Below are 25349 nucleotides of genomic sequence, written 5' to 3' on the forward strand. Positions count from 1 at the left end.
CAGAATCACTTGCTCCAGAGACCAAAAGGCATACGTGCGCATTCCACAAGGGGTAAAACTGGTTCTTAGCAGGGTAAGGAAAAATTCCTTGTGCTGAAATTATCCCTTTGTGGTTTTACTGTGGGGTGGGCAGAATCTCTTACCCACCTGAATTTCACCTCCATCACTCTCACATACACATAAGCCTGGTATTGTCAGATTTTCCACAGAAAACTGCTCTTTGTTCTTTTCATACTAAGAAAATGAGAGCATTTAACCAAAACAGGACAATATCACATCAATGATCGAGAGTAATACAGGACAGGCAGTGCCTGGAACATACCTTTAATTTATATGAACAAACTTCCCTTTTTATGACTGCTGGAACTTCAGTAAAAGCCTTCCCTCATCCAATATAGTTAACACAAAGTAGAAAAGTCACAGACAGAATAGCTATTTCACTTGAAAATAAGAGCAAGTGTTTAAGAGACAGCAGAGACAACATTACTATCTAGACCTGCATACATTCGCAGTTTAGCTTACCTCAGAGTAATTTCATTGGACTAATGGCATAAGATTACAGGTTCCAATCTGCACTCTCTCGAACATGCTCAAGCCTTCCATCAGAACACAAAATTAATAGAAAGAATCGTTCCTCACAATCCGTAAAAGCTACCAGAGTCTATCATCTGGGAAATGAGGAGCTTCTGACAGTTCCAGACCACCTCTCTTTGGGAAGGGAAATCGGATTTCCCCAAAGTACTGGAGTTCTTACAGCAAGCAGCCAGCTCACCATTTTTTTCGATAGTTTCCCTTTACAGTAAAATTTTCAGCTTAGGCCTCATTTTCATTTTTGTTTTCAGAACTCTTTAGTTACACACTAAAATTATATAGAGAAAAAGGCTTAGTTTTTTTTCATCTGCAGAAAGGGAAGTACTGAAGATAACATGTCCTTCCAACATTTATTCATATATATTTAATTTAAAACATATGCAAGTTCAAAACAGAGCCTAACATAACAACTGCCAGAGAGTTCCAGGAGAAAGCATTACAAATACTTCTGTGGTACTTACAGGAAGTTGTCTCCTTCCTCCCCTTTCTGGTGATAGTCACTAGCCACTTAATTTACAGTAAGCTCTAGCTGGTCTTACTCCTCTTTCATTAATCGGAATTTGTTTAACTGGATCCTGTAGTTAAAAGCCAGAATTCACAGATTGCTATAGCTGCGAAAGATGCCTACATCTAAAAATATTTGAGAACCAAAAGCCTTTAATAAGACCTAGATTACTTTGAAGCTCAAGGGGGGAGGAAGTAGGAATAAAACAAATCCAAAAAACCCCCAAACTCCCAGGTACATAGCTGAAAATGTCACAGACTAGTATCTCATTTAACCTAAAGCAGGTACTTTGGAACCAGGTGAAAGCGCAATCGCATCCATGCACAGAGTGATCACAGCAAAAAAAAAAATTAAAAGCATCATTTGCAATGCAGGAACCAGCCTTCATGAGGAATAACACCAAAAGGCAAATAGGCACAGCACTGTTCTTGAGGGGTTATTTCCCAGCAGCCAGAGAGCAAGCAGCAGTCATTTTTGAAAACTCTCTTGCTACTTAAATAAATCCATGCTGATTAAACAAAAACCGTTCATAGAGCAGGCAGCTATCATCTATCTACTTTCAGCAGCAACTTAAATTTTCCCTTTCCAGCAGGAATAACACAGCTGGCTCACAACACCTGGAAAGAGCAAGAGGTAACTTAGTTCTCTTCAGTCTGAGCCTGTTCTTGTACAACTGCCAGTCTGCAATGAGCAATGATGCAAGGAGCAATTTGCTCTAAGTGTCCCACAGAGAACAATTCCAAGGGCTCTTCATAATCAATGGTTAGACTCCACCAAGAGGAAACAATCCTTGAGAAAGTGTCACCCAGAAAAGATGTATTTTGTCAAGCCAGCATATAGATTTCTCAGTTTTAGTAACCATAAATAGAAACAACATATTCCAGTTACTGAATTTAGTCAGCAACAATAAACCTCAATCAAAAGGAGTAGTGACTAATAAAAAATCCAGTCTTCCTACAGAGGAAGGAAATTTCTCCATAGACAGAAACATATAATCAAGAAAATATGCACATTCCATTTAACACACTAAGTGTAAGAAGAAATCACTTGTCCACTGAAAAAGCAAACAAGCTAAGAACTCAGGTAACAGCCTTGAACGCATAAGGACAGAGGGAGAAGAAAGATGAAGAGAAAATGCAGAACTATGGAATAAAAAGACAACATAACGGACGGCAGAGATCTTGTTTTAGCAACTGTATCTACAAGAACAGATTTGAACAAAGACATTACCTTCATTAGCAAGACATGACTGAAAATAAGAGTCACTGCAAGCTACTATAAGAAAGCAAAAATTTGTTGTATGGTAACTAAGGACAACACTGCTCTTGTGGTACCAACAAGTGAGACAGGAGGCTCAGGACTACATCCATGAGCATCATCTTTAAGTAACACAAATACATAAAATATATTTTTACACACTGGCTGCGAAGTGAGAGTATTTTTATAGCTTCCAGCTTCCTTCATAAAGATAGCAGCCTAAATAATAATTGATAAAAGGTTTGCAGTCACTTGCTAGCTGAACACAAGATCTTTTTACAGGAGAAAGGGGTCATGCACTTCCCATTTAACCAAAAAAAAAAAAAGACATTCCTTTCTCTGGAGTGAAATGCTCTCAATTCTTTCGGAATCTGGCCCATGCCAAACCAACCATCTGGCCAGCTCTATGGCCTCTATATACTACATAAAAATAATAACTTACACAGTTACCTAGTTCAACTTTCCTCATTATCACAGAAACTTTTATTTGGCATATTTAATTTCTTTTTAATCTACTAGAGAAGCAAGATAGACAAAAGTCAAAGATGATCTGCAACATACAAGCACTATGGGAAGAAATACATTTTAGAAGAACAATAGACAAGTATGGGGGTTTTTGTTGTTTAATTATTTAAAATACATTAGGAGATATTTAGTCAGTGTTCTGGCTGCCTATCTAATTAAAAATTACAGCACAGACATGGACATAAGGACTACCTATAAATATATCCACCTCAGCAGTCTTGCAGAGAAGAAAATAATGGAGTTTGAAGCCTGACAGAATGAGTGCCTTGAAATGCAAATAAAGGGAATACCTTAAAAAAACCCAAACAAAACAACAAAACCAAACAGACAAAACCAAGCAAAACCAACCAAACAAAATCCCAACCTTCAAGCCACCCTAAGACATAGAGAAGCAAGAAATTCAGCTAATCTCAACTGTGGTGGTACAAAACACATTTAGTGAAGCCAGTCCCAAACTATCTGGAGTTCTATAAGCCTTTAGTTCAGATTCTATCAGAAAACTTGTAGGCAGCCAGAAAAATTTATTCATCACTTATCTTGTATTCTCCAGGTGTAAAACTCTTCCCTACCACATCACACCTGGCCATACTAGCATCAATTTTCAAATGCATCGAAATACAGTTAAAAAAATCCAGTGTTTAGCAGAAGTGAAGGCACTGAGAAGAGAGACTGGTGCTATAAAGCTGTTCACTAGCATACAGGAGGCACACTGATTTTTTATGGTGCTTCATAGAAAATGTCATTTTCTTACACCATTTTCTTATTGTGGAAAAATCCACAGCACTGCAAGCTGGTATGAGAAAGCAAAAGCATTAGTCCCCTAAATTTTTTTTCTAGGCTGTCATATGTAACATCAGCCTTAAAAGGTAAAGTATTACAAGCACAGTAAACCTGGTAAAGGCATACTGAACAATCTGGGACACTATAGCCCAAAGAGGCAGGATGCTTGCCAGAGCTCTTCTGGCTCTTTGCCTTGCAAGCTGGAACCAGGAGTCCCAGAGTTGTGGCCAGTTCTCAGGACTGACTTAGTCTTACCATGAAGCATTAGATTTCTTTCATCATATTGATAAAGATGCCTATGTACAACTGCTGAGAAGCACTCCTTTGTTTCACTTCCCCTTTGGCCCTCTAGGTAACCATCAACACGGCAAAAACAACAGTCAGGAGAGAAGTAACTTCCATATTTTTGCTTTGGCATTTGACACCATGGTGTTTACTGTCAGTATCTGTTCCATTGAGACACACTGTTCTCCCCAGTTGCAAAGAAAGGCTTTTGCCCTGCAGAACAGGAAAGGAAGCTTTTTCATTTTTAAATGGGAAGCTAGTTAGAAAAATAGGCAAGATGGCTTGCTGAAATGTCCATTTTTACTCTTATTTTTAATAATTCATGTCAAACCCTATTTGTCTAGCCACATCTAAGATGCCTTGCATCCAGGTATTGAGGTCCTTTCCAACTTCTGAAAAACAACATCATGCTCTTAAAAATTAGAAGCCTCTTGCTCTCTGAAGGATCCTCTTTACAAATGCACTAGATAGGTGATAGCAATTCATTTTCAAATTCGTTAAACCCTGCACAACGAGCCTTTTATTCTGCAAGATGCACATCAATATTCCCTAATAAAACCCAACAGGAAGTTTTTGCCATAAAAAAAAATTCATCAACTTCACTTAATGGCTGAAAGAATCTCAGCATTTTTGATGACCTAATTTGAAACTTCAGCTGCTGAACAGTAGTTTTAAAGCAAATTCAGGGATTTGGTCAGACAACCAATTTAGTTATAAATAGCACTGCTTAAAATGTTTAGTTACTCAGTTAAAAAGCCTTAGTGTGTATAATCTGAGAAACTGAAAATATTTTTCTGGAATTAGACAGGGGAGGAACATACTAGACTGGTTTTTCTCCCTCTTCTCATGCACGCTGTGATTCAGTGATCTGAAAATCTTTATATAAAAGCTTATAGGCTTATTATAGGCAGTATTTTTAGGCCCTAAGGAGCAAGTGACTTCCTGAAAGCATACTGTTGAGTTTTCAGCAGGGTACCAGCTAGGCTGAAGAAACTATCTCAGATTTAAACCAATCATACTAATTCACTTATCTGTGTAGACACTCCAGTTTACATTAAGAAGTTAAAACACTTGCTGAAATTTTCAAAAGCTCTCAAGTGATATAAGGCTCTGAGCCCTATTTTCCAAAGTAAGTAAAATCTCATGCATACAAATAGTCTAGAACAAAGATAAAACAAGAGCAAGGAAAGAATTAATGCAAGATGTCATAGTGCACTGTTTGAAACAATGAATGTATTTGTGCAATCTGACTGTACAGCTACAATTTTCATTAGAAGTTATATTAGTTTTGCCAGAGATACCAAGGGACTTCTCCAACGCACTACAGTTTGGTTAGTGAAGACACACAGCTCTGTTTCCAGTTTCAGACCTGCAGATAAAGGCATTTTCAAATCCGAAAAGACTTCACAAAGTCTATGGCTTCTTCTGATTATAATAAGATTTCTGTTACTATTAACTTTTCACTGAAACAGACCCTCATTCTCCTCCCCCAGGAAGACTGAATAAGACAAAGATAAAATGTGTTGGAGGGTAAACAAAACCCTTTTAATCTTTCCTACGCAAGAATTAACAAGCAGGTATGTTTCACTAAATTCCTCTTCTTCACAATTAATACACTGAAAAAGTCACTGGTACAGATCACGTTAGAGTGACTGTTAGCCTGATACTCAATTACCCAGAAGATCTGCCATCTGCCTAGTGCGTAAAGGTAGGTTGTAGGAGTTAAAGAAAGCAAACTGTCCAAGTCTTCCTGGAACAAAATCCAAGTGTCTGATTTGTGTTTGCTTTAAAACAAATATATAGCCTTAAAATATCAAAGGCTATGTAAACACAAAGAACACAAAAGCAGGAAACATTAGTATTTCACTTGCATCATCCTAAAATGAAGAACTGAACATAAGCCATGCAGAGTTCTCCATGTTTGGGTAGCCCACACTTATCAGCCAAGACTACATCTTCCTTTCAGGACTCTCTAGAGGCTGCATTGTTCCCTCTCCTACCCTTAGCCTTTTCCCGACAATACTGCACCAAGGCGGAAGCAGCATCCCACAACTTAAGTTCTGCTTCCTCATGGGTCTTATTCCCCAGGACTTAACAACTGCTATGACAGCATTAAACCTTTTTAGTTCATGCTTTCAAGCACTGCTGTATCCCACATTGAAGCCTTCTCCCTAACCAGATTTGTCATATCTATAAAACATCTACGTCCTCATTTTGTATATGAAGTGCTTAGGTACACTGCAGCATTGCTCTAACACATAACAATATAAAAATAAAGCTGACTACATAAACCAATCATCTCACTCTGCAATATAAACAAAGATCAATTCATAATCTAAAGTGGTAAAAATTAAGATAAAAATAATTCTTTCAATTTTTAAAAACACTTTAAATGTATCGTGTTTTCCATCTTACTGTAATAGTCTTAGAAAAAAAGGCTGACCAGAAATAACAAGCACCTTAAATGCTGTTTTCCAACAGCCATGATGAATATTTTATAAACCACTTCAGTATAAAGAACTTTTAGTATAAAACATGAACAATAAGGTAAGTTTGCTATCTATGATCACTGGCAAAAGTATCAGGACTGGGAGAACAGAGACACATTACAGGAGCCAAGTCAATCCATCACTTTTCTTCTTGCTATTTCACAATACAGCTTCTTGTAGAGCCCTGCATCCACACTGCAGTCTCCAAATATCTCAAGCTTTATTCAATGCATCTGTACCATTTTTTTATACTGTACTATTTTGACTGTCTTGCTAGTTGTGAAGGGGAAGAAAGGAAGAGATAGTTTTGAAACAATTCTCTAGCACCAGAGCATTTTCTGATAATTTAATATAGTGGCATGAAAATGATCAGTCGCAACATACAAAAGTTAGGCACTAGTTACGTAAGGCACTAAGCCAAGAGGGAAGAAAGCCATACCAAGTCCTATAGCCAGCAAGCTGTGCTTTCGATCCTGTCTGCAGACCTGTGGACTGCTTCTAAACAGCCAGCAAAACCAGAATTAACAGCAGCAACACTGCTAGTCAACAAGCTTCAATTCTACACACACGGCCCCCTGGAAAGCTTTAGGGAGTCCAAGAATAGAACAAGGAAGTTAGTTTTGTGCTATATAGACAGGACCCCACAACGTATTCTGCAGCTCAAGCAATATGATTGCTACTGCTTTGCTCCCTAGAGCAACTTGCCTGCAGACGTTCACACAGCCAGGCACACATGCATCCCACATCCAAGTGTGTAACTGCTATAGCAGCATTAATCTCTGCTCCCCTAATCCCTTCAAAACTCTTGCACCATAGCTGATGTTTTGAGCTATGCACAGAGCCCATGAAGCGTTCCTTACATGGCTTACCCTCAAAGCACCACAGGACTTGCTGAGCAAATACAGCTAGTGATCCCGTTGCAGAAGCTAGAATTTCACCAACTCCTCACCTTTGCTCCAGGCAACAAAGACAACTTTGGAAAAGAATGTAGGAAGAAAACTTCTGAAAGTGCATTTTAACATTTTTTAAATTAGCTGAGAAGGTAATAGGTATTGCAGTTACAAAAAACCTCAGCTGATACTAATTTAAAGACAGCCCTAACTACAGACTGTTTTCGCTTGATATGTTAAGGAATATAGAAATTCTCTTAAGGAATTATATACTAAGGAAAGTACTGAATGGTGTAACTGGGTAATTTGATATCTTTCATAACACACTAGAAAATTTAATCTTGCAATTCTTAGGCAAAACTTAATAACCTAACCTAGAACATCCTATCTAAACCTTGATTTGTGAATTTTGAACAATGAAGTAACCACACACACTCTTTTGTAGACTTTTCCAGTAATTAAAAAGTTCAAAAACAAAATCTAAAAAAATTCCTGCTTAAAAAAAAATAAAAAGTTAATCTTCAAGATAAAGCAAAACCTTGTTGCTTTAAAAATTAAATGCCATGGTTTATTACATTATGTCCTATCACATTTTGCTCTGTTACTGTGCTGTTTTCATGAACTCTAACCATAAAAGCCAAGCTGTGCTCTTGAATGTACACAGGTTTGCATATATGTGCTAGCAAGGAAGACTCACAGAGGTAAACAAGGACAGAAAAGCCTTACAGAATGTTCTGCTATGCAAACATATTACCTAAAAATAGCTGGCTTTGTGACATTTATGACACTTTTAGTTCAAATCCAAGAGGAAGAACATTTATTCACAGACGGCTGTAACAAAAGGAGAAAACAAACTAGGTATTTATGACACAAAGTAAATTCGTTGGCTCTAGCTCTATCAGGAGCTCTGTCATGTTCACCAATGGTGCTTTTAAGGCAATTATCACCCTCTGACTGTGTAACCTCAACTTACAGGAATTTTATTATTCCTGTAGGAGGAACAGACAGAAGCACAAGTCTGTGCATATTCCTGCTGCTGTAGTGTACAACCCAGCAGATGAACTTATACCTCCAGCATGTTTAACCTTACAGCAATGGCATGAATTCCTGAAGAAAAATGTAGACCACATTACACAAATTCATTCTCTTATTTCAATCCTGACTTCACAGTTCCCTTTCTGGAACCACACATAAAGAATTCAACGAGACCTCTCCTCACATAAGCTTCAGTCACGTTCCTTTACCTAAGACGAGATAAATTTCTGGGGCTTAGCCTACTGTATTAGACCTGTTCACCTCTCATCACAAAACACTTCATTCAAAAGCTCTGTACCCCTAGCAGCTGACAGATCACCGACTCTTGCCAGTATTCAATGCTGTATTAGTGGTCTTTAAGAAAAGTAAATCCAGTTAGGCTTCAACAAACACCAGTCCTAAGAAAGAGATGTTATTTTAGTCATGAAATCTGACAAACTCACAGCCTACTTGCTCTTTACGTCATGGCACACCTGCAGTGTTGAGATGGGCCAGAGCACACAATTAGTGCTAACTAGCAGTTTCAGCAAACAGGAAAGGTAAATGTAAAACCAGCTTCTAGATCCCTACAGCAATGGACAATATTTATTTCCAGGAAATGAAACACGGCTTTTGGTTTATAATTAGAGTAACGCAGGGGGTAGGTAATCTGTGGGGCCCTCTAAGCAGAAAATCTCTTCCATCGCTGCATGTGAATGCAGGGGTCTGGGCTAGAAAAACCAAGGGCTCCCTCCAGAATTGTGTCTTAAAGCAAAACAACTGATCATGTATTTTGTGAAAGTTACCAAGTGAAAAGTGTTAGCAACTACAGCAGCCTAACACAAGCCTTTTGCCTCCAGAAGCCAGTGATAATCAGCTAAAAAGTTTCAGTCTTTGCCACTAAGTAAGGTGGACAAGGAAATGTTCTTCCCTAGTGTGCAAGCAGGTTTTGGACTGTACACCTCCAGAAAGGGAAGGGAAGAGGCAGGATAAGATCTGAACCACTGCAGAGCAGGTGAAAAGATGATGTCATTCGTTTTCTCATTGCTGGATAGGGAGCAAACAGGCCCAGAACTATCTTGCTCCAACAAGATGCCAGCACATGGTAAATGCTATAGCTCAGAGCCTTGAAAGCTTCTCATTTTGGCAGGAGCTATCAATGTCCAATTATGTTTTGCATTCGTTGAATAGAAAAATTACACTGAAATCAGAGATCAAAAGTGCTTTGTCACAACCTGTTTGGAAAAAAAGATGCCTGCAACTATGGAAGGCCTGCATGGAATTTTCCTTCTGTACACAGATGCAGAAACCAGTTAAACAGACCCTTTGGCTTCAGGAAAGGGACAGATCGCTATGCATGAAAGAACGATCTGTACTCATTGAAAGCAACACAGCAGAAGCTCTTGGGAGACGCCTGCTGCCCACAGAGGGAATTCATTCTGTTTATAAACTACATTTAATTGCAGCCAGAATACGCTTCAGGAAAACAGAATGGAGCAGAGTAATTTGTACGTGAGGAACAACTTGGTTAATGACAAATTGACTGGTCGTATCAGTAACCCAGTTCTTTAATACCAGCTTTAAGCACCTCTTATCCTGCTTTTTAGCATGAATTTACAGACTGCCACTAGCCCAAAGAAGATGCAAAGATTTTTAAATTACAGTCCTGCGCCCGAGTATGCACTACCTCCTCTCAGACACACTCAAAGGCTGCAGCTTGGCTCAGCGCTCAGATTACACAGATTACTGTATTAACAGATGAAAGTGTAGTCTTTGGGGAGCCTTCTAATTCCCCAATCTAATAAAAAATCCCAAACACCTCTTACCTAGGGAACTACAGAGCACTACAGAGCACTACAAAATACCAGTTCAGCAACAGATTTCACTTTAGAGAACCAAAGCAAACATCATGACTATTTTGTGATGGGCTTACATTACCACAATGTAAGCCCAGTAACCTGTCAGGGTTTAACAGTGGATACTTAAAAAACAAAGACTATTTCAACATCCTTCTTCAGGTTATTTTTACTGAAGTCACAACCTCCAGGAACATCTTAGATAGCAGTCAGGCAGACATATTTGTCTGAGTACTGCTGGCTTTAAAAGGCCTGGCACAAGCACTGTGTATTTAATTTTTAATTAACTTTCAATCCTGCAAATATTAATTTTTCCTTCTATTTGTCAACTTCATCTAACTCTATTCAGACAATTAAGCCGTAAGACCGGAAACCTACAGAAAGGCTCATTAAGCATCTGCTGAACATTAAGGAAGGCTTCCAATTCTGAACCAAGCTTTATTCTCTCTCAATTTTTTGACTTTTCAACCTCCATTCAGTTAGCAATTGAGTCATTTTGTGAAAGCAATAGCATACACATTTCCTGAAAATGTAACAGACATCAAATTGAAGGCTGTAGAAGTGACCAAGGAAGATAGTGTACCTGAACAGAATGAAACCAAGTGACTCAACAGCTGCCCGCCTCACGTCATCATTCACATCACTCACCTACAAAAGGGAAAACAGGATATTCAGAATACAGTTAAAACACTTGAGGATTCTGCAACATTTCAGGCCAGGTGTCAGGCACACAAGTTAATCAAGAATACAGGATTATAGAGAAAAAAAGTTAACAGTCATGTTTCACCCTCAGCTGAAACAGCCTCACGGTTGTTCATACACTGTGACTGCAAGCCTATCAAAGAGCAGACAGACCTCATCTTTTACAGCTTAAGCTGTTTTTTCCCCAGCCCATCATTACACAGACTATTCACTGCAAATCCATTACTAACTACTTTAGGATCATGTTTCATTTTTTAATAGGTTCCTTTTTTGTGATCACAGGTTGAATATTCTCTTGCTGAAAGTCTACTTATTCTAATGTCAAGAGACGCTGTTATTTCTACTCATAGTATTCAGGAAAGCTTTCATCACTTCACAATCTCAAATTTGGACCGAACATCAATACTGTAGACACAAAGCCTGTCAAAGTGATATGCTTACTCTCTCACCACAAACTTCTTGCTATGTGCTCCTAAGCCCACAGTACTTACAGCCACATGCAGTAGGCGTCTGATAGCCTTGTTGTTCCCTGAGCCACAGTATGCCATAGCAACAGTGTACATGCCAGAACGACGGAGAATTGGATCCTGGAAGAGAAAGCATCAATATTTATCATCCATCCAAACACAGACTCAGTAATTCTGACTTTAAATCTGTTCCACTCTTGGGCCTGGAATCTGCAAACAGGTAGCCTCACTGTGTAATTGTTTATTAGGGATGAGTAACAGGACAATCACCAAAGCAGGGTTGCCATTACCAATTTCAGGGAGACAGAAAGTTGCTATGCCACAGGCTGCCAAAGAGTATCTGGCAGATGTGTCATTCTGCTTCTTACTCACTATCTGCTATTGACCACTACTAGATCCTTGAGAATGATCCACCTACAGCGAGCCTCATCTGTGTTTAACCATTACACCCTGTTCTGCTCCTTGTTGCTGCTCACAGGACTATGGAGACTGAGTATGAGGCTAAAAAAATACACAACTAAGCACTGTTGTTTGTGTATTTTTGATCAGAGTGAAGCAACCTGTGAAACTGCCCCACTTCAGAACTATGTAAGGATTTCCCTGGTTTGAAACAGCCAACCCACCATAGCTGGAGATTTCACAAAAGGACAGGAAGCTCAACCATGTAACAAAAGGGCCAGGGATTAAGTCATAGCTAAACTTACCTTATCTCTGCAGAGACTCTCAATGAGAGCATCTGCCTCCTCCATCCTCCCGTACATGACCAGAGCAATTCCAACCGCAAGGCCTCGCAAAATCTTTTCATGCTGGGTTTCCTGTGCATAACCAACCATGTCCTCAATAGCCTGAGCATTTTTGGATCCCAACATAACCAGTCCCAGTGCCAGGCCAGCTGCCTCACCTGCACAGCACAGAAAAGCAAGAAATCAAGCAAACTCTGTTCCCAAAAGCAGTGAATATTGTATCTATAGAATCACACAAGATGTAGGCCAACAGATCACTTCTGGACACCACCACACCCAGCAAACCCATTATTCATGCCAAATGTGCTTGTAATGATAACCTACCAGCCACAACTTAGTGCTCTTCCCTACTAAGTTCAATTTTCCCTTCTTTGGCCAAGAACTGCTGAGATAATTTTCCTGTGAACCCCTGCCAATGCAACAGTAGCCCCCACAAGCTTCTCCAAGCCTTTCTCTCAGCCAAAAAGGGCACATGGCTCTGGAGATCAACCACACTAAATAAAAAGCATATGAGAAAGGAAAGAATAGAGCAAAATAAAGGACCGTTTAAAGACCTTGCATGTCTTATCAATATTGGGCATAGTGCCACAGACCAGTCCTGACAGGACCTCTGAACATTACTGCCACATAACTAGAGAACCATGCTGATCAGGAAAAGGTCAGTAAATAAAACGCAGCTAAGGCAACCTAGAAGTGACCGACGCTGCTAACAGAACACCTGAAAAAAAAACCCACCAAAAAACCCCAGATGCCTGGTAAGGCCTCAGATGGTTATTTGCTTTGAAAGCAGAACATTTACCTGTCACTGCATCATCCTGGTATAGATTTGTTTTCAGCAAATCGTACACATCTTGACGTGCTGTCCCCATGGCAGCCAGACCCAAACCCAGGCTGCCGCCATGTCGGACAATCTAGAGAAGCATATGCAAGTTCAGTCATCACAAAACAGGGAACAGCATGGCTTCAGCTGAAGTAGACATCTTTCCATCAATATAAAGCTGCCAACTTTTAGCCCCAAACCACCCAAAATGATCTCTTGACCTGTTAGAAATATCACTTTCACCATCTCAGGCAATAACTCTGATGAAAGGCACTAAATAGAATAGAAACGGCAGTTCAAAAGCCCATAAACAATGAGTATCAGAAGCTTTATACATAGGAAGAGACTTTCTAGTATCTTTAAGGTCTTTTTCCCCACTGACTGATTTATGTAAAACCATAAATCTGTGCCATGTGTAAAAATTGCTACCCAGTAATAGCTTTTGAATAGAAAGGTAAATCTGTACCCAATTAAACAGTCTACATCCTCTTTTGTTCTAACAACGGATACAGGAAAGGCAGTACATTTGCAATAAGACATATGGGATCCATTCACAGAATTTTTAAAGTAGTAGTCTGAAATTCCCCAAAGAGAAGGGAACATGCTCAGAAAATACTAATCTGTTCCTAACTTAAAAAGAGACTTTTTGTAGAGGTCTACAAACAGGAAGTGAAGTAAAACACTTATTTTTGTATAAGATGCATTAAACCTACAGGGCAGCAGAAGCATTTTGTGGCTTACTCCTTTGACAGCTAAGCTGCAAGCAATAACAGTGCCTGAATACTGCAGGTCCGCTAGCAAAACAAAGTAGATATACAAATACTAAGAAAGACAAAGCTAGATTCACTGTCAAATATGTAAGAATTTCCTAAAAATTCTACCTGAACTTTGAGCAATAGGTTGTTAAAACCAAACCACATTTAAGGCCCACAGGAGGTGTAAGTATCACACTACTGCCATGGTCTTAGTTACCTCTAACCCCCACTTCTAAACCAGCTAGCACCCTTCTGGATATTCCCAACAAAACAAAGGTTCATTACTGAACCCAGTACATACATCATTACTGGCATTCTTCAGCTGGTTCAGCAAATAGTCAATGATGTCCCCACCATGGTTAGCGTGAATGAGACCCAGGGCATAAAGACCTCCACCTTCCTGGTAGGCAGACCCTGGAGAGGTGTCCTTGGGTAGGTATGTTGCCATTAGCTGTAATGCTTCTTTCTCATGACCCTGTATGTCCAGCGTCCAGCAGGAAGGGAAGACAGTGGGAAGTGAAAGGTGAAAAAACAGTAGATGCAAACAGTTCATGATAATATTTAAACAAGTCAGGAGAAAACATGTTACAGCCATTACATTCTCCACAAAAATCAGCCTTTCAGTGCTGTACAATCAGCAAAGAATCCTTCTGTACTGGGGTTTTACTAACCACATTACACAAGTATTCATCAATTGCTTGGTCACTGATCCAAACCAGGACAAATTTGGCCTGAAGCTACACCAATTCATTCACTAGAGCACTTGAATGAGGGTTGAGGCACACAAAACAAAGACTTTTTGCTATTTCAAAACAGCTTTAAATATACACCCCTGCGAATGAACTTGAAGAAATTCACCATTCAAACTTACTGAAACTTACTACAGTAACGACTTTGGTACCGTCCCAAAACCACTTAAGAAATATACACCTCCAATTTTAGTGGCTAGAAACTATTGACTCTGTTCAACTCAACAAGGAAGAGAAGAGCTAGGAAGACTCTCTCCTTGAGCCATGTTATCCTACCACCTTTTTGATGCTTAGCAAAACATGCCGTAAACTGCATCAGGTATCAGATGAGATGGACTTGATAAAGCACAGCTTTTCCTTAGTGCAAAGACACCAACTATGTTACAAACTGGAGTGCAGGCATCATTCAGAAACCCCATTTCAATGTTTTCAGTGTTCACAAGTCAAGCATTTATATTAAACAGAGGGAAATGAATGCAACATTACCTTGTGTATGACACCCAAGCTGGCAGTAGCAGTAAACTTAGCCCAGTTAGTGGCCCTGGCAAGCCACTCCAAATTGTCTCTGCAAGACAAAAAGAGAAAAGTTATACAAAGTTTTTCATAGAGCCTGTTCCTCATCCTGCAAGCAGGGTTTCAGAGCACTAAAAAAGACTGCTTTCAAACCAGACAACAGCTCCAGAAGGCAAGAAGGCTAACCACATTTCCACTTTATACCTCTCTCCCCTTCATCAGCCTTGATTTTTGACTGGTTCTAAGTCAAGCTTCCCAATACTGGTGATCTCGGTGAAGGATGGAGAACAACTGCTCAATATGCAGCATCAACTCTCTGGGAGAAACTCTAACAGAGTTTCTGGAACCTTCCTCAAGTCCTTGGTAAGGTCAGCCCTGACATTTCCCTTCCAAGAGTCATTCAGCACTGTCAGTCTCTACCAAAACAGATACATCATCTCAGAAATTCTCCAGCTAGTAAACAAAGAGAACAGAAATTCCAGATCTCCACCCTCCAAACTGCTCATATGGTTAGCAGTCAAATAAAGCCAGTTTGTGAGGATAGAGAAAAGGAAACAATTCCACCTTCTTCCCTTTGCCTCCACATTAGTTTTCGGACCCTTTGTTTATTCTTCTTTAAGCTCATCAGAGTTCTGCAGCCACCCTTTTGGAAGTACCAAGCTAAGTAGGGCAACAATGTTGTTTAAACACCGCTAAATGACATTGGAGCTTCCCTGCCATAGATTTACCTAAGGAACTGGTCACTGGTTGTACCACAATGCATAAAGGAGTTTGCTATAACCGTTGCTGTATGACACACGGAATTCCGCACTGCATCCTGAAAAAACAAAAACAATCAGTATCACCAGTCAGCAAAAGATATGCCCTGGGTCACTTAGCATACTTGCCAGTACATTAGAAAAATGGATTGTAATTATGCTCAATTTAACCAGCAATTTCCCTTTAATCAAAGTTAATGGATTGTTAATACATTCTAATACATCCTCAACCCATCTTTCCAGTGCAAACCAATCCTTTCTGAGTTTGTCAGAGATGTGACTACTTCAATTGCAGCTTAACCAGAGAACCCTGCTTCTGATTCCCAGAACTGAGCACTGCAGAGCATTTGCTGCTGACGTTTTCAAGCCATCCCTGGAACACTATGCATGATCACTCCCAAGCACTTCACCAGCAGATGGGAAAGATTTTCCAATACATTTGAAGTGCCTCCTGAAATAGATGAACCCAACCCACTGACAAGCGTCCCCTACCATTTTTGCTGATGATGTGCATATCATTTCACATATAAAAAACTTCTCCTATGGTTTCTAATAATCATTTAGCTTAAGAAAGTCTAATTCACCTGTAAGTTTTAATTTGCCCACTTTTGAGTAACACGTTCCAAAACAAAACCAGTTACTCAATTCACTAGCACTGCCTACATTATAATATCTGATCAGTTTTGTCTTCAGTGTGGAAATATTAGTCACTGAGCACGTATTTCTTTAGCCAAGCTGAAGGTGTGGTTTCACATAACACCCCAACCAAGATACCAACATACTGTAACCTACAGTCCTGGCTGACTCCCTCCCTCCCCAATCAGCAGCATTTGCAATGGATCAGTCATGGAGCTCGAGGGTGAGTTCTTCCATGTTACTGACCAGATGGAAAACAAACCCACCAAAAAAGGGGAGGAGAAAAGGATTAGTTTCCATAACCAAATCGGGGGAGGAAAAAAAAAAAAAAAAATAAATCAACACACTAATAGCAGCCTGTCATTAGGTCATACTAGCTGTAAGCTGAAACAATCTGATTACATGGCCTTCGGGTGCAATCAGCTCTTCTTCAGCCTCACAGGTCCAAGTTTTAAATGTTAATTTATCATGGCTAAACCACAGATTTGTAACCTCAAAACCCAGGGAGGCCAGGCTAAAACATAAGATGATGTTGTAAAATAACAGCAACGTGGTCAAAACAAACACAGGATGAGTCAGATGAATCCAAGACAACCATATCTAACAAAGCCTCTTACCTTTGTGTTTTTGAGGATCATGAGGTCTGTATTGTTGTTTCGTATTAAAAACTGCAGATGTAACTCAATGGCCATTTCCCCACTCAAAATTTTAATCATTTTTGAGATCTGGTCCTTAGGCTCTGGGTTCTTCACATACAAGCAAAACAAAGGAAAAACATGAGAACCCAACTACGGTCCTGTTAAAATACAGTTCATGAGAAGCCACTCTGGTATGTTCCCATCACCATACTCCAAAATCTATCAGGTTTTAGGACTAAAAGGACATTGTTTCTGCCCTTGCTGCACAAGCCCAAATCTCCCAGATAATCAAGTCCCTTTGTGCATAACAGTGCAGGTGGGAGAAGAGACTCTGAAAAGAAACGTATTCTTTCATTGAAAGCAAAAGGATATGAGTAACATTGGATATTCTGCAAGCTGCTGTTTGGCCTTACAGATACAATGACTCTCCAGCAAGAGCCAACCACTTTTATAAACGTCAACCTATATTTCCATGGCAGTTTTAATGGAGAGGATCGCAAAGCCACAACACTTTGCACGACCCTGCTGAGCTGCAGCATCATTCTTGTGAGCTACAGGCTTTATTTAGAACAATGACTAGTAGAACTAGGAATCTCTAATACATTCATCTTCCAGAGCGATTTGAGAGAGCCTCCTTCCTCCTTATGACAGAACAGTTTCCACAGATTAAGTTTCAACTGAAGTCCCTTCTGAGCAAGGTGAAAAGTACACTGCACCTCTTTGTACTGACATCGTTAGCCGCTCAGTGACCAGGCAAGCATGAGTAGTTCAGTCCTTAAACTAATCCCCTCAATTATTTCTTTGTAGTCAGCATTCTGAATTATGGAAGATTAAGCTCAAGAACATTTCTGGCCACATAGACCGTTTTTATGCACTTATCCCTTGGCACAGTCAGCAATGCCAATGCAGCAGAAACTGATTCAAGACACCTTTCCTGCACAAAAGCACTGTTTACTGGTTCCTTGATGGGACAAGAAACTTGACCCCTTCTGTTTTCCTTGTGGAATACAATTTCAAGAAAACACTTCTGTTTGCCCTTGATTAATTTTTAAGTGATCTGCAAGAATCTCTCAAAGATTCCCAAGTCTAGTTCGCAAACATGCACCATGGGGAAAAAAAAAACAAACAAAACTTGTCTTGGGTTTTACTTTCCTCTCTAGTAGTATTTCCTTTCCTCAGCATTAAAAGCGTCAGAATTGCATTATCTATTCTACATGCTGAAATGCAATTGTATGTGCATGTTAGAAGTGAACTCAACTTTCTCCAATACTGGGAAAAGGAACTAAACAAGATTCTAACCAGCTGGCCCAGGAATACAGTCACCATGCTAGCCAGAGGCAACACATTCCTCCTTCATGGAAAAGAAACTATGTTACATCAGCATCCCCTCCTGCCATTCTTGCAGAACACCACCACTTCTATCTAGCCAGAACTACAGCCAGATTTCAGAAGGAGAAGAAAAAAAATGCCTTGAGCTAATTCATCAGCTAAGGCTCTCAGCAGCAGTCAAATTTCAGGCCCTTTCTTCTGGAATGAGTTAATTATTTCAGTATCAACAAAAAGCAAACACAAGCCAGATCCCTCTATCCCCTTTTTCAGGGCTCCATAATTCCTGCTGAAATCTACCCACTTCCCACTCTCCCCCAACTTTCAGTATCTGAACTGCTGGACTTTCAGACTGTCGTATATTTGGTTCTCAGAGATCATCTGTCACCTTGTCTCCAAACAAGACAGAAGTGGAATTCCATTCTTCATTAGCCAAACCAATTTAGCAACCCCAGAGATTCAAAGACAATACACAAAAAAGCTAAGCAAGGCATATTTTGGAAATGGCACTCACAATTTCTGCAGACTTCCCTGCACAAGTGCTTCCTGGTTTCTCTTCTGCTTCCATAGCATCACTGAAATAAAACAAAAATGCAACCCAGTTCATCACTCGTAACTAGTCAAGCACTGTAATTATGACTGAACACTGTCCTGGAAGAGTAGCCTGAGATTCAGAGGTGATGACTGGAAATAGGACTTTGACAGGACAAGGGCTGACTATCTGGAGGTCACTGCTGAGAAGCAAACTCCTCCCCAATTCAATTTTCAGGGAACTTGAAGACAAAGGCCCAGAAAACCCCACCCTCTTATTCCATCTATAGAGACAACAAAAACAGAGATGCTTGTAGGGAATGAACAGGCAGAGACAGGTGAGAAAACAAGGTCAACAAACAAGGCAGAAAGGATAATTATATCCTCACCCAGAAGCCTCGAGCTCATCACTATTAGGATGGATGCTAGAGTGTTGAAATGGAAATGAAACATATTAAGCTGTTGTTAGCACCTTGTCCTAATGCTTCACAGGCTGACTTATAAATTATTCTGTGCCTTTCCTTTTATTTCACTGGAAAAGAAGAGAGGAGAATGCTTGCTATGCCCATATCACTGATTCAAAAGCATTTAGACCCAGTCCCTCACAGCTGCATAAGCCCTTGTATTTAACAAGCCTTGATCTAGGCAGCATTCTCCATCACACACTATCAAAGACAGTGCAGGGATTGGGTTGTGTACAGACATGACAGCTCTGGTGATTAAAGAGCAGGTGGAGCACAAACTTCTTCCACGCTGCCCCTGAGCTGGGCAGCAGCCTTAGCATGGATTGGCCAATCCTCTAAAAAACAGAGGTTTAAAACAAAACTATCTGTGTCAATTACCTATAAGTCATCAAAAGAAGAAATAAAGAAGATGGAACTGTTAGTGCCAACTTTGGTTTTCTTAACAGCAGCTTCCTGCAGGTAAGACCCAGTGATGTTGACCAATGAACAAGTTTTAAACATCAGGACTTTAACAAAACTCAGACTAGATTTGAACTAGCTCTTTTTAACTGCAAGTAGAAAAGGGTCTATAACACTACAGTATCATCTGAGCTCACTCCTCCCACAAGCAGGTAGCAGACCACAAGCTATGACGTGAAACCAAACTTGCACATAGCTGTGACGAGCTTTTTGCTTGAACTCTCCCCTTCCTTAGCTTTACAAGGTGCTGCAAAGACCACACAACATCAGAGTGTTCCCGAGCAATTCACACCCTATGACTTACTGAATTACTGCTCATTAGCTGAGCCACAGTAACTGCACCACACTTACCTCAACTGCAAAGGAAAATGCATTCTTTCAAACAACAGCAGATTCTGGCAATATACAATTTTGTCCTGAGCAAATAGCATGTCTTGTCTATTACCCTGACTTAAATGAAGGGGAGTAACTCGACTGCTTGTAATGGGCATCCATACACAGAACAGAAGGCTCCATCAGTTGCATCTGAACAATTACGCCTCTTCTCAAGCCAGTCTCCCCACCTGTCTTTCTCCGATCCAGGGACGGTGCCTGTGTTGGTGGATCCAGGCACGGAGGCAATTGGAGTGCCAACCGTGCGGAGATTCTGGATCACAGAAGACAAGAACTGCTGGCTAGCACTTTCGTACAGATCAAAGCAAATTTGGTAGGCCATGAGAAGGTTATCTTCCTTCACCAGTTTTTCCAAGATGTCACTCACAGCCTGCGGGTCATCCAGGAATATCAGGCACTGAGCAAGAGGAAGGGAAAGAACAGAAGAAGAAAAAAAAATCAGGAGAAGATATTATATACTTCAGAATGAAAAAGCAACACTACCCAAGGCCACACTCCATTTTCACCATTCCCTCATCTACCGCATCTACAGAACACCCCTTCAAAGAAAGAAAAATTCTCTCTCTCTCTCATAGGAAATAATAGAAATCTTTGAAGTGTTTCCATAGGTCAGTTTAAAAACAAGACCATGTATTACGAATTCAAGACACACCATTCAAGCCTTCCTGTTTCTGCACCTTTATCTTTGGAAACTGACAATGTTGTCCTACTAAACACAGAAATTTCAAAAGAACATTAAAGAAGCATCAATCATTTTGCAGGGATGTCTCAGCTAAAATGGAACAGGCGTAACACTCCTGAGTCACATGTACATGGAATACCAAGATTGGCAAAAGCCTGAGAACATCTTGAGTAACTTCATAACTGGTTGTCTAAACACTTTCAGACAATGGCTTTCCAAAAAACAAAGTACTGTAAATGTTCTTTGGAGGAATAAATAAAATTCCAAGCTGCGAACCTACCATCTGATACTCCTCACATAGGCTTGAAATATTCTGTCAGAGTTGTCTACATCCCCAAACTGCCTTTGAATGTGTTTCTTTCTCTATAAATTGACCAAATGTGCAATATTTGCATCTTTTTCAAGTTGATCTCACTTTGATATTTATTTGAAGCATGCAACCAGGAAAAGATACTTAACTGAATAAAAAACAGAGGTCAGGTAGATGTCAAGTCAAATGCATCTAAAGAGTAACTTTTGATTGATCTTTAAACATCACTCTGAGAAGTTTACCTGGCACACGTTGATGAAGTCTGGTTTCTCCAGATTCATGTAGATTTTAACTAGAACTCTCAAGACTTTGTTACGGAACTGTTTATTCTGCATCAAAGACATACAGAGCTTCAAGCTGTAAGCTAGCATCCCAGGAACATCATTCTGAAATAAAATTCAGGGATATCAAGTCTGGGTTTGCACTGACAAGGATTTAAAATGAAGCTACCTCCTTTCTATTTTAAAAAGCAGAGCAAAAGACATGCACGTATAAACCTTCAGTTTCCTTTCCCATTTTCAGAAAAGCCTATATGCAGGTGTGTTGCAGTTTAAAGAAAAAATACTACTAAAAATGTACAGGACCAGTATTAAATTCAGTAGCTAAAACATGCAAAAGCTTAATTTAAAAGTTCAATACCTATTTCCCCTTCTTCACCTTTCTTGTTTGAATAATCATTCTCAAACGCAGTGAAATTCACTGCACTAACATAAAATGTCAGCAAAACAAACCATGCACCAAGAAAAGATCCCCAATACACCTATTTCTTCCTAGAGACTAAGAAACAGATTTGGCTACTAGACTTCAGAAAGGTAATTTGAAATGAGGGATTTATAATGGGCAATTAAGTTAGTAAGTGCATAGGACAGCAAACAGAACTGAGAAAGCAAGATGGATGCCTTATGATTACCATTCCCATATACAGAAGTGGGAGCCATCCAAAAATACGGGAAAGCTGTAAACTGAAAAGTGGTAAAATGTAAAGGATTTAAACCATGTGTCTGGCACATGATTGAGATACTGCAGCATGACAAGATTACACACAACCGCTGAGCTGCTGCAAATGACTACAGGCATGTTTCTCTTACTGCCATCACCAGGTAACATGACTTACCTTAAGTCCTCAGTGAAAGATGTTAAAGCCAGACTGCACTGCCTTGCAGTCAGGGCAGGCTAAGACTGCACACAGCCGCTTACTGAAAATTAGAGCAGCTCACACAACCACTGGATTTTTTTGTTTTGCCTGCCATAAATAAATCACTTACCTAGCCCTAAGGATGCCTTCCCACAATGAATTACAGCAGATGACAGGCACAACAAAATAAAAGAGCTGTTCTTATATTATGCCAGACCTAAGGTCTGCCTAGTCCAGTATCCTATCTCTGCTAGTAGCTGACAGGGAATACCTTAAGAAGGGGGCACACAGCCAAGCTTCCTAGGAATATTCTCCCAGCAACTTGCAGCTCAGAGATTTCTTAAAGATAGGGTTGTCTCTATACTTGATAGCCCTGAGCGGCTCTGCCTTCCATAAGCATGTTGAACCAAACACCCGAGTTTCATGTTCTATTTTGTTCATACAAAACAGGGCAAGTTCCATAGCAACATGGATCTTGTACTTCACTTGTGGATCCATACCTGGAAGAGACTAGCTACACACACCTCCTGTCTCTTGCACATACCGATTCAAGGATGGTTTTCTCAAAGATGTCCAGTCTGCGTGTCTCTAGAGCAATGCCAATAGCCTGCTTGTACTTGTGGTCATCCAAGCACCGCTGGAACATTTTGTTCACTATCCCTTCTAGCCTTTCATCAACAGGTTTCTTCTCCCCTTCTGGCAGCTCCGCATTCTCCACACACTGCTTGGTGTAGTGGTCAATACATTTTGCTGAAAAGATATTGAACAAACATGGTGGGGGGTGAAAAGTCAACTTCCTAGATGTTTGCAGGTTTTTACAGATGAAGAGACCAGTATGTGCATACACACATTCTACCGCAAATACAGCATATGGGAAACTACACAAAGGTGAGGCACAAGAACTATTTGTGTAGTCATATACAGACAGTAGTGGAAGATACTTATATTCTCTCCTAACAAACTCTGATTTTAGTGCTGAAACAAAGTAGGTATTTTTAAAATGGAACCAAGGACATGATCTTTGTTCATAGTGGCACGATATTTTAAATAAATGAAGAAAGAGCAGCAGGAGACATCCTAGCTCCACTGTAAGCACTGGCTGGGGAGACTGAAAGCCAGCCATGGTCCATCATATCCTGTACAAGGTAAGTGATACCAGCAGACGAGACTTTTAAAAAGATATTCAAATTATACATGCATTCAACGTCTGACTTGCTATACTGTTAAGGGTGGATAAAAAAAGAATTGTACCCCTCAGGTGTGCAGTTACACTTATTAGCCGATTATTTCCAAAGTTATGCTGAAATTGATAACAACATTAGCACACAAATGAGAGAAAGGACAATAAACAAGCAACGCAACTTTCCTAGTAGGAACTCACAATAGAATAAGGGTTAAGAATGGGAAAAAAATGCCAGAACTCCTAAGTCAGTTCCATTACAGAATCCCAAAGCAGGAGAAAGCACAAATAAAGTGGGTAAAATTAGCTGCAGCATCAGTTTAAATGAATACAAGGAGAGGAAGAGGAATATGGAGAAAAGCAGATACATCAACTAAAATCTCAAAGCTACAGTAATTTTGACAGCACATGAGCTTTGCTTTTGCAAAAACAGTTGTTTACCAATGATCGTCTCCACATATTCCGAGTTGTCATTGACATTGAAGAGGTCACCTGCTCCCAGGGCATAGTTCAGTGATTCCTCAAAAGCTCCCAGGTGGTAAAAAACTTTAGAAGCAACTAGAGCAGCAAACTGCCGGCTTCGAAAGCCCTCGTCTTCATAGAGAACTTCACTGCAAAGAAGAGAGAGAAGAGCATCAGCTCTGTGTGCTCAGTTCTTTTTAAGGCCACATGACAGCTTGATCAAACTTGCATCTTTGGGACTACAGCTCCAACCCCACATCCACTTATACTAGTGCTTTCTGGAAAATATGGACCTAGATGCTGTACTAAACAGCATCAAGCAACCAGAACTACATCCACTTCATATCTCATGTTCTTTTTAAACTGCGCACCCTGAAGTAATAAGTGTCTTCTCTTACATTTTGTCCACTGACTCAGAGATTTCTGCCCAGAAGTCATTGACAACAGCATTCAACTTGTGAAGAGCAAACTCCTACAAAAAAAAAAGTTATATTACATAAAAAATGCATTTATTACCTTTCTCCAGTAAAAATAAAGTACCACCTAAGACTATACCATAAACACTGACCCATTTCAACTGCAAATTCTACTTTAAAAGATCTTTGCAAGCATTCACTAATCTTTGCAAGTCCTTTGCAAATAAAGGGCTGTTCACTTAACAGGTAAGACAACCCTGAAGTTCCTTCCCATGGCCTCTCTGTGATGAATGACTGGCAAAAATGACTGATAGGTGAAATTCCTTAAAATACAAAGTTTTCAAAGTCTTTGTGGCAACCTTTGTGTAGCACACAGAATTGACCTGTGGACTAAGCCAGCCAACTCTACTTGGACACAGTACTTTAGCAGATAAACAATATCCAGACTAGAATCAGCCCACTTGTAATCAGTTCAGAGCAAATGCAGGGCTCATTCACCTCTATCACCACCTAAATCTGTTTCCAAGGAGATTACCAATATTACAAGATGCACCTCCCCCTCCTAAAAGGGGCTATGTTAACTGTTTAAGTAACTAGCAAGCATCATCAATACATTACCACTTTTGAGTGTTTGGTGTTGTCCTGTGGATTCATATACTTTGTGGACTGTAAAGTTTCTGTTGCTGTTTTCTTCTCCTACTACTGTAATTTTTTTTCCAAGTGAAAACTGTAACTGTGATTTTGTTTTACATCACTTAAATTATATTAAAAACTTGAGATGTTCTTCAGCTCTGAATTTTACATAGTCAAAATGCAGTCTCTGGAACACTTTTAAGTAGCAAAACCCCATTATCATCAGAGAGCTGGGAGCTTTGGTGAATAGAGATCTTTGCATGTGAAGCTCCAATTTGATCCATGTTCAAAACAAGGAAGTTTGCCATCTGTTATCACGTTATTTAAGCCTCTCCTTTCAACTTTCAGGCTAGATATGATTTGGGGCCCACCTGGTGCTTCCCAA

At 39.9% G+C, this 25349-nt stretch overlaps 1 protein-coding gene across 3 annotated transcripts in view; it reads right to left on the minus strand.

Annotated features, from left to right (window-relative positions):
- PSMD1 (proteasome 26S subunit, non-ATPase 1) overlaps positions 1-25349 on the minus strand; it is a 75475-nt gene that overhangs the window by 47359 nt on the left and 2767 nt on the right. For all 3 annotated transcript variants that reach the window (XR_005933360.1, XM_030028148.2, XM_041126702.1), the window contains exons 3-16: positions 24314-24387; positions 23895-24064; positions 22818-23023; positions 21381-21524; positions 20317-20543; positions 18814-18874; positions 16953-17081; positions 15670-15758; positions 14915-14993; positions 13981-14154; positions 12904-13015; positions 12066-12262; positions 11386-11481; positions 10776-10840 (exon numbers count right to left, since the gene is read on the minus strand). Coding sequence is in view for 2 of the 3 variants with exons in the window: in XM_030028148.2 (XP_029884008.1) it covers positions 10776-10840; positions 11386-11481; positions 12066-12262; positions 12904-13015; positions 13981-14154; positions 14915-14993; positions 15670-15758; positions 16953-17081; positions 18814-18874; positions 20317-20543; positions 21381-21524; positions 22818-23023; positions 23895-24064; positions 24314-24387 (1823 nt within the window). In the remaining variant the exon portion in view is untranslated. The remainder of the gene's footprint in view (positions 1-10775; positions 10841-11385; positions 11482-12065; positions 12263-12903; positions 13016-13980; positions 14155-14914; positions 14994-15669; positions 15759-16952; positions 17082-18813; positions 18875-20316; positions 20544-21380; positions 21525-22817; positions 23024-23894; positions 24065-24313; positions 24388-25349) is intronic.

This window comes from Aquila chrysaetos, chromosome 10 (genome assembly GCF_900496995.4).
Source record: "Aquila chrysaetos chrysaetos chromosome 10, bAquChr1.4, whole genome shotgun sequence".
NCBI classification, from domain to species: domain Eukaryota; kingdom Metazoa; phylum Chordata; class Aves; order Accipitriformes; family Accipitridae; genus Aquila; species Aquila chrysaetos.